The following is a 9733-nucleotide window of genomic DNA, read 5'->3' on the forward strand; positions in this document are numbered from 1 at the left end:
ACTCTAATCATACTCTCTAGTTTAGGGAGTCATAAATGTTATAATTCTTTTTTAATTGGTCAATCTCTATTAAAAAATAATATAAAAAATAGTTAGCATTAGTTAAAGGTTTGAAATACTTATTAAATTGTAGAGAGCCACTAGAAGTCTTTTCTCTCTCCTCAAATTTAGGAGCTCCTAAAGGTCTCTTCTCCCTATTTTAGAAGGTGGATAGGGAGCATAGGTGGAGTTGTATTTTTCCAATTCCTCCCTAAAATTTGTCTAAGAATGTAATTTAAGGAGCCCATTGTGGATGCTCTTACAGACCCAATATTGACACTTTATGCACCAAATCCATATTTTTTTTAAATAGTATTTTCGCTTAGATATATATATATCCCCTTCTATTGAGGGATCTCTCAAATAATTTTATTTGAGGGACGCCCTTTAGGGTACCCTACAATTTTTTTCCCAATGATCCAATCCATCTATTTTTTAGGTCTTCATTCATAGATCATCCTTACAAAAAAAATTAGACAAATCGGAAACCGTTTCGACATCCAATTGTGTCTTACAAAATCAATGAACACGGTACTTCAAGAAAGTACTAAAATTTCGATAACTCAATTGAGTGGTCAAATGATATCGGATTCAAGTGATTTTTTTTGTAGAGATGATCTTTGAATGAGTATTTACAAAATAGAAGTTTTGGATTAGTGAAATACAATCTGGAGTGGGGCCAACAAAGAATGTCCCTCAAATAAGGATCCCTCAATAAACTCTCTCTCTCTCTCTCTCTCTCTCTCTCTCTCTCTCTCTCTCTCTCTCTCTCTCTCTCTCTCTCTCTCTCTCTCTCTCTCTCTCTCTCTATATATATATATATATATATATAACATAAAATATTGTGTAACAAGCATGTAACTTCAGCAGCCGAGACTTTTTGTTTGATTCCTATTTTTATCCGTAATATAAATACAACATCAACCCAGGCATTCGTGTAGCTAATATAATGATCATACCTTGGTCAATCTGAAGGCAAATGATCTTGTCTGTAATAGAAATATAACATCAACTTAAGCATTCGTTGAAACATTTTGGATACCACTAGGAGGGAAAAAACCAAAAGCAAAATAGCTTTAATCGATTCCAACATCTCAACTCAATCAAACTTTAGAATGTTTCTAACTATCAAGAGGAAAAATAATAAGAGATATTTAGTGATATACCCATTTCTAGCACTAATATTATAAATAAACCCTACACAATTGAATTCCTATAAACAAACCCAAAAAAAACCCAAAAAATGATAGCTGGCCTTATTGAATTTAATATTGATTATTAAATTACTTTGATGCCCTATTGAGTGCTTTGGGTATTTTTATGAGATTTTGGGGTTGGGCTTGTTTTAAGAAATTGATGGCAGTTTTGTAATTTATAAGAAGTTAAAAGCTTTTTTGTTATGTTGTAAATGGGCTTTGGGTGTGTTTCTAAAGTCCATTTTATGTAGGGTATTTTTATAATTTGGGCCCCCATATTGGGTATAATAGTGAATCTCCCAAATAATAATACTAGAAGCCTATAAAGCATCTTAAACCACAAAATTACCCGAGTATAGCCGATTGCCTTTAAAAATTACACGAGTCAAGCCTTGCGGCTACACTATTTAGAAAAATACCCAAGCGTAGAGCCGCCTGGCTATACTATTATTTAAAATCAAAAATTAAAACAAATCCCAAGTATAGCCGCGCGGCTATACTATTTTCCAAAATACCTGCTGTACTATTCCTCAGTAAAAAAAAAGCACGAATATAGCCGGCCGGCTATATTATTTTCGAAAATACCGAGCCTATAGCCGATCGGCTGCACTATTTAGTTTATTAAAAAAAGACCCACGTGCGAAAATAAGTATAGCCGCGCGGCTATACTATTTGAATGTGTCAAATCTTTAAAATCTATATTTTTTTTGAAACGAAAAAGATAAAAAAAAAAAATCCTAAACGAACCCAGAACCCACAGTCCCTTCCCTCTCCTCCCTTTCTTTTATTCCACCCACACCACCCCCACCAAGAACCCAGAACCCGGCGCGCAACCACCCATTTTCTTCTCCCCCATTTCCCATGGCCACCATTGGAAGCCACCCTCCACCCCAGACCCATCCCCCCCAACAGACTTTCCTCCCCTGCCTCATCTCTCTGGAGTAGGCACGAGAGAGAGAGAGAGAGAGAGAGAGAGATTAGCAAGTGAACAAGGTAGGGGAGCCGAAGAAACATCATAAGATTTTCCTCCGAGACCATCTCCATCTTGACCAACCAACCAGGATTTGATTTCCCAATTTCCAATTTCCAGTTTTCAATTCTCAATAGAACAGACAAACTAACAAACGCCAGTGCCATTGGAGTGACTGATTTCTGTGGGAAAGAAACGACGTCGGACTTAAGGCAGCTGGTGGTGAAATGAAGTTGTTGACTGGAGAAGGCGGTGGTGGTGGGGGTGAAGTTAGATTCAGACAGCAAGGAGCTGTTGACGTAGGCACTCGTCAAAGTGGCGGAGCCTGGTGACAATGTCATCGCCATTCATGTCCTTGGGGACCACCTCCACACACCCTCTCTCTCTCTCTCTCTCTCTCTCTCTCTCTCTCTCTTCCCCCCTCTGTTGGACACTTTCTGCACCAAATCAATGTTTAAAAAAATTTAAAAAAATATATATATATATTTTTTTTAAAAAAATTTATTGTGTAACAAGCATGTAACTTCAGCAGCCGAGATTTAGTGTTTGATTACAGATAAAACTGTAACATAAATATAATATCAACCCTGTAGCTAATATAATGATCATACCTCAGTCAATCAGAAGGATAACGATATTGTCTGTAATAGAAATATAACATCAACTCAAGCATTCGTTGAAACATTTTGGGTACCAGTAGGAGGAAAAAAAACCAAATGCAAAATAACTTTAATCGATTCTAACATCTCAACTCAATCAAACTTTAGAATGTTTCTAACTATAAGGAACACAGAATAAGTAAAAAATATCAAGAGGAAAAAATAAATACTAGGAGCCTATAAAGCATCTTAAACCACAAAATCAGCAGCATAAGCAACCATAGTTGCCCTATAAGACGGATAAGACTGACGAAAAACAGACTGCCTCACTGCTGGGCGCATTGCACCCGTGGCATTGGCTCATCGTCGTCATCATCTTCATCATATGCCTCCCGATACTGCTGTCTTGGTTTACGTCTCATCTCATCCTCAATGTTGACATCATGCATGGTGGTTTCTTCACACTCATCCAGCTCCACGTCAGTCAAATGCTTGCTTGGCTTGGGGGATAGTACTGTCTGTAAATTTCGGGATTGATCAGGAGAAAGAATCCCAGAGTCTGGAAACTCTACATTGAAATGGATGAAAAGGTTGCCCTTCATGAATGGCCTCTGGTAATGTGGCATGCCCTCGTCATTGATTGCTTTTGATTGACCTGCATTCAAAAAAATTAGATGATCCCTGAATGACAATATTCAAGCCAAGCATATAATAAGGCAAGGGAAATTACCAGGCTTGATGACTTCCCCAGGATTTGATTTGACCAGAAGCTGCCTGCCATCAAGATGGGTCAACACAAACTGAAACCCACAAAGGGCCTCAGTTAAATTGAGAGTGTGCTCTACATAAAGATCATCAAGCTTTCGCTTGAACTTGGCATGCTCCTTGAGTTGCAATATGAAAACAATGTCTCCTGTAATTGTATCTGGCTGCATACAATATATAACAAATTAATAAACAAAAATTTCACTCAAGAAAAATATTAAAGAAACATTAGAAATTTAAGGCAGGAAATTAAAATGGTCAAAGACATAATGCTGTTTTGAAGACAAAGCTTTATAGGAAGACTGAAGTTGAATGACAACAAAGAACCTAAACTGGTCGAAGACATAATGCTGCCACCTCTTTCAATGAAGATGACAGAATGCTCAAACCACAAGGAGCAGGATGAATTTAGAACTTTGGATATGAAAAATCTAACTTACAGCTTCATCAGCCTGTCCCTCAAACACAATTTTCTGGCCATGCTCCATCCCTTTCTCCACATGCACATCCATAACCTTCTTTTCCTGAGTAACCTTGTTCCCTTTGCACGGTGGGCACTTATCTCTCTCACTGATGACCTCACCTGTGACATTGACAGATGTCTTTTAAGGACAAAAACAAAACATAAAGCTAAAGTGAGACAAACAAAACATGCCCTTCAGTTAAATACCTGAGCCTTGGCATTCAGGGCAGACATGTTGCATCTGTTGAATCATTCCCAATCCAATCGACCGTGTTGTAATCTTCATTCCAGTACCCTGGCATCCATAACATCTCCCTGATGTTCCGCTCTTTGAGCCTTTCCTGAAAATTAAGGGAAGTAGGTTAAACACCCTAGTCATGCCCAACTCCATAAAGAACTAGTTTATTCCCGTAAAAGCAGTATATGTACTTGTTGATAAAGTCAACTTTGCATATCTAACTGATAAGACACAGCCAAGGTACCTTACTTATCCTATAAATTGTTGGCAACTATTGTCCAGTGAATGCCATTTTTTCGGTTATGCACTTGTTCTGTGTATGCTAGCATCCTGTGTGCAATTGGGACCAGAGATTGCACAAGATGTAACAAATGTGAGACCATTATATTCTTAAGCATAAGAACAGCTGGAAGTTGAGAGTACTGAGTTTAACACATAAGGTTCCCCAAGAAAAATGCTTGTTGAGGGTAGCAATCAGATTAAACAAAAAACAGAACATCACATGACTGTAATTAAGCCACAAAATATTCAGAGAGAGAGAGTTTCTTTGTTAAATACAGGTAAACAGAGTGGCAGGCATACCCTTTACATTTTAGACACAAAATATTCCTAGAGAGAGAGAGTTTCTTTGTTGTGCCATTATACAAGTCCTCCAAAGAAACCTTTAAGGTATGCACCACATCTTCACCTTGCTTCTGCCTCCTTACATGTGAACGATAGCCTGCAACATCAGAACATCCACAACACAATAATCATAAAATAACACGTTCACAAGATAATAAGGAAAAAAAAAATTATATATATATATATATATATATATACCAAAGATAAAAGGTCAATGAGTAGAAATCATCGAGCTAGCACTCACGGGGATTCAGAAATGCTTCAAATAAATCAAATGGATTATGTGAGGTACTACCACCTCCTCCTCCCTCTTTAAGACCATCTTCACCGTATTGGTCATAGATTTCCCTCTTTTCTGGATCACTGAGAACTTCATAAGCTTGAGCTAATTCCTTGAACTGATTCACGATCAAGCAGAATAAGGTAAAACTGAGGAGAAATAATTACACTAAAAAAAAGAGCACAAGATCAAAACTGACGCCAATATCTGTTATGAAGCATAAGAAGTAATATTTCTGAAGTAGCTGATCACAAAAACCCCTTGACTTGAAAGTTACATGTTCAAATCATAGACTGCAAAACTAATGGAATAGAAGATTGAGAGTCAATAGATTGGCCACCAGAGCATCTCCCATAAAGACATAATAAGTTGCCAACAAACCAGTTCTTGAGATGGAAAAGGTAACTATCAATTTGAACACACAGACAATCTTTCCATAAATTTAGCCCACAGGTCAAGACAAAAAAGTTTTAGTTGTATAAAGGTATTCCCAAATCAAAGACAATAAAATTTTAATTTGTCAAGGATTCATCGCAACAAAAAAAGAAAAAACCAATCACAACATTTTTTTCATTCCATACATTAATAAATAATTAGAAAGATTGTGGATAACAATTGCTCAACAACAACAAAAAAATATATGTAATGAAGGATACCCTTTTCTTTGAAAACAACAAAGAAAATCAGGTGAAGCTTTGAGAAAATGTTGTATAATTTTGACGGATTTCAAGATACCACATCCATTTATAAACAAATCAACATGTCAAGCCTTATGTCACCTGACACCAAGCCCATGAAGGTGGTCTAGGCCACATATTTGTGCCAAATATGGGATCCTTAATAGGGCAATTTTGGTTCCACACAACAGCATCCAATAGTGCCTCCACATGGCAATATGTCACATGCATATATGACACAAAACAAAGAAAGAGGGAGTGTTTTGGCCTACCTTCTCAGGATCTCCACCTTTGTCTGGATGATTCTTGATAGCAGCTTTCTTATATGCCTTCTTGAGTTCGTCTGCACTTGAATTTTTTGAAACACCAAGAACCCCATAATACTTGGTGCTATCACTCTTCGTTGAAGCATGGCCAAACATGATTGTAGCACTTCAATACTGCTGCTACTGCATCAGGAGACAATTTGAAAATTAAACTCCACAAATCTATAAGGGTCAACTCCAAATTGGGAACTATATTATGTACAGGAATTCAGAATAAGTAACTGAAGATGGTTCCAACTAGTCGTAAACCCAAACCACACAAGCATACCATTAGATGTGCAAGGAAATGGCCACATGTATACAAGATGTGAAAGAATACAAGTGCAAGATATAAATGCATTGCACAGAGAAGCTTGTACTCCAACACAAGTCAATACAGATTGCAGGCAGTCCACAACTCAACAAGAGTACAGGCACCGCATTGCCTAGTCAATACCAACGTTACGTTAACCCCTAGCTCCCAATGGTTATCATAATAAGTTTTGGAACTCCAGACACCAACATCACCAAGCTCAGCCACTTACACAATCTCAAAGTCTGCTCTACCAAACCACATAATAAAGCATTTAAAACGTATGATGTGCATCCAACTCCATGATGCACACAATCTACTTACCATATAAGAAAAATGCACCCCCTTTCTATGTCCAGTTCTGCCACTTGAAGAAAATGAAAAAACAAAAGACATGTAAAATGTGTTTGGCTGAGTAATATCAGAAACGGCAATTTGAAAACGAGGATACAACTGTAAATATAAATTTCAAAAATGATATAAGCTCTCTCTCTCTCTCTCTCTCTCTCTCTCTGTGCCGCGCCCCAACACCCACCACCCCCCCCCCCAACCCAATAGCCTTGTTCTTTCTTCATCTTTGGCAATATTGTTTGTAGATTTTCCCCAAGCATCACTGCCCCACAGGAAAACATGCAAAGGCCCTTTTGAATTCAGACCAGGAAAAAAGGTCACTTGTTAATCTGAATCTGTGTATTTCACCATTCTCAGCTGTGGGTTGAATTTACTGCAACTCCCTTGTTGCTCTTACATCAAAATGAAGCTTTTGTTTACAATGAGATTCCTCTTTCCTATTTTAATTAGCAAAGACCTGATTTTTCAATAAAGGTGCATTAGGTGTCACCTAATCCAAGAGTTGAGATAACCTAACAAAAGTAGACACATGCATCTTGATTTTCATTTATTTTCTTTTTCTTTACTGTGATGAATTTTCCTTACATGCTTTCATTATTTTTGTGTTTAAGAAACAGTTTTCGGATTTTGGTACCAAACACATTCTCGAATCTTAAAAATACAAAATACAAAATCTTGTTTTCGTTTTGCAAAACATTTTTCGAAAATAGTTTTGTACAACTTTACCAGACGGACCCTAAAAACTGCTAATAAAGGACCCAATAGCTAATAATCTAAAAGAAACAGATCAAGCATAAATCTTATACCAAAAATGGATTTTGAAGTACACCCAATAAATCTGAAAACTTTGATACATCTCGCATGCAATTGATCACGTTGCACAAGAACTACAAAATTACCACAAAATTACAACTACATATGAATCTACAAAGTCAAAAACTACAACTATAAAGAACTCGGCATCACAGATCAAAGAGCAATGAGAAATGGAAAAAAAAGATACAGAAAATAAGTAGAGAGAGACGCAGTGATATTACCTTTTGCTAGGTCTGTAGAGAGAGAAAGTTTCAGTCTTTGAGAAGTAGAGAGAGAGAGAGAGAGAGAGACAGTGGATTCCCTCAGGTCTCTTCTTCTACCCACAAAGCGCTACGACGACGACTATAAGTCAAGAGGAAATTGCTATTTCCAGAGCTGAAGCTTTCGTGCGTGTAGCCAAAATGTGCCTGGAAATAGCCTTTCCATCGAGAAAGGGAAAAGGCGCCGGAAGCATTTCAAAGTTACCTGCAGGTGATGTTGTTGTTTTTTCTGGTAGCCGATTGGCCCACGTCAGTGGACCCAAGTGACTATGAATTTCCATAGGTTGGAAAATAATAATTTAAAAATTTGTGGGGCCCACTTGTTCTTTTTTCTGTGGTATTTCGCAGATCATCGCCGTTCGTTTTCATGATCCGACGGCAGATTGAGTGTGTGTGAGTCGGTGTTTATGTGAAAGGACACGCCCGTGGCCGCTGTGTCGCGTCGTGTTTGACGGCTCAAAAGCGGCTACGACGTCGTTTTAATTGCTTTTTTTCATTTCTGGCCCTTTGGCGCCTTTTGGGTCTTCCATAATGCTTAAGAGCAACTCCACCCATTTGCCCTTAGCCATGGCAAGGGTGGAGCTAGGGCAAGCACTATTCACGTGAATAGTGGTTGCCCTTGCAAATAGTAAATCGTTTCTCCACCCGTTGCCCTTAGCCATGGCAATTACTATTCACTTTTTTGTTTTTTCCTCCTATTTTTTAATGAAAATAATTAATTTGGGTAATATTTTCAGATAAGATTTTCGGATTCCTACGTGTCAAGACTATTCATAATCAAATAAAATTTTCGGATAAGATATTTGGATTCAAATTTCGGATTAATTTCAAAGTTCAAATTCAGATAAATTTTTGGGTTCAAATTTCGAATGAATTTCAAAATTCAAATTTCAGATAAATTTGGGTTCAAATTTCGGATGAATTTCAAAATTCAAATTTCAGATAAATTTGGGTTCAAATTTCGGATGAATTTCAAATTTTGAATTTCATACAAATTAGGGTTCAAATTTCGGATGAATTTCAAATTTCAGATATGATTTTCATCCAATAAAATCAAGCCACGTGGCATGTCTATCTTGCCAAATTTTTCTATAAAACCAGAGTCTCAGCTCATACCTCTCACACCACATCTTTCTATATTTTCATTTCTGAGAGTTTATAATTCATACTTCATTCATTCTGAATGGAAGAATTTAGGAGATGCTTGGAGAGACAAGAGAGAGAAAGAAGAGAGAGAAACCGTAGAGCAGATGAAGTCAATGAGTTGCAGAGACAAGTCGATGAGCAAGTTCTCATAACAGTGGCTTTGGAAGAAGAAGAGAACCAAGGTCGCCGCCATAGTTCACAAGCCGGCCGCCGCCGGAATGTGGAAAGACATAGGCATTCTAGGGGTAAGAATCTTTTGGAAGATTATTTTATCCCAACTTCTTTGTACTCTGATGTTGATTTTCGAAGGCGATTTAGAATGCAACCTCATTTGTTCAATAAAGTCATGCATGATATTTGCAATTATGATGCATACTTTGTTCAAAAGTGTGATGCTGCTGGGGTTTTGGGGCTTCTTCCGGAGCAAAAGCTTACAGCTGTTATACGAATGTTGGCATATGGAGCATCTGCTGATCAGGTGGATGAGATTGCCCGGATGGGGAAGTCCACTACGTTGGAGGCTTTGGTAAGATTTTGTCAAGCTGTTGAAACTCTGTACACTAGGGACTACCTGCGTAGACCTACTCCCAGGGACCTCCAACGGCTTCTGCAAAAAGCCGAAGCTCGAGGATTCCCTGGAATGATTGGTAGCATTGACTGCATGCATTGGCAATGGAAGAATTGCCCAACA

The 9733-nt window shown here is 37.8% G+C and overlaps 1 protein-coding gene across 2 annotated transcripts; it reads right to left on the reverse strand.

The window, feature by feature from the left end:
• Positions 2822-8034, reverse strand: LOC18787507 (dnaJ protein homolog 2). 2 transcript variants are annotated; one of them, XM_020557651.1, is made up of 8 exons: positions 7858-8034; positions 6124-6300; positions 5139-5292; positions 4853-4991; positions 4240-4373; positions 4010-4152; positions 3535-3733; positions 2822-3459 (listed from the first exon to the last, which is right to left on the reverse strand). In XM_020557651.1, exons 2-8 carry the CDS (start codon positions 6271-6273, stop codon positions 3131-3133), a joined length of 1248 nt encoding a protein of 415 aa, XP_020413240.1. In that variant the 5' UTR covers positions 6274-6300; positions 7858-8034; the 3' UTR covers positions 2822-3130. The 2 variants fall into 2 exon arrangements, with proteins under 2 accessions (XP_020413240.1, XP_020413241.1); XM_020557652.1 differs by lacking the exon at positions 7858-8034 and adding an exon at positions 6794-6812.

This window comes from Prunus persica, chromosome G2 (assembly GCF_000346465.2).
Source record: "Prunus persica cultivar Lovell chromosome G2, Prunus_persica_NCBIv2, whole genome shotgun sequence".
NCBI classification, from domain to species: Eukaryota; Viridiplantae; Streptophyta; class Magnoliopsida; order Rosales; family Rosaceae; genus Prunus; species Prunus persica.

Excerpts from the sequence above, each read along its gene's own strand:
- LOC18787507 (XM_020557651.1), bottom strand. The coding sequence starts at position 6,273 with ATGTTTGGCCATGCTTCAACGAAGAGTGATAGCACCAAGTATTATGGG. Across the intron at positions 5,293-6,123 it reads AAGGTGGAGATCCTGAGAAG|TTCAAGGAATTAGCTCAAGC; the intron begins GTAGGCCAAAAC and ends ATCGTGAATCAG. Across the intron at positions 4,992-5,138 it reads TGAAGCATTTCTGAATCCCC|GCTATCGTTCACATGTAAGG; the intron begins GTGAGTGCTAGC and ends CTGATGTTGCAG.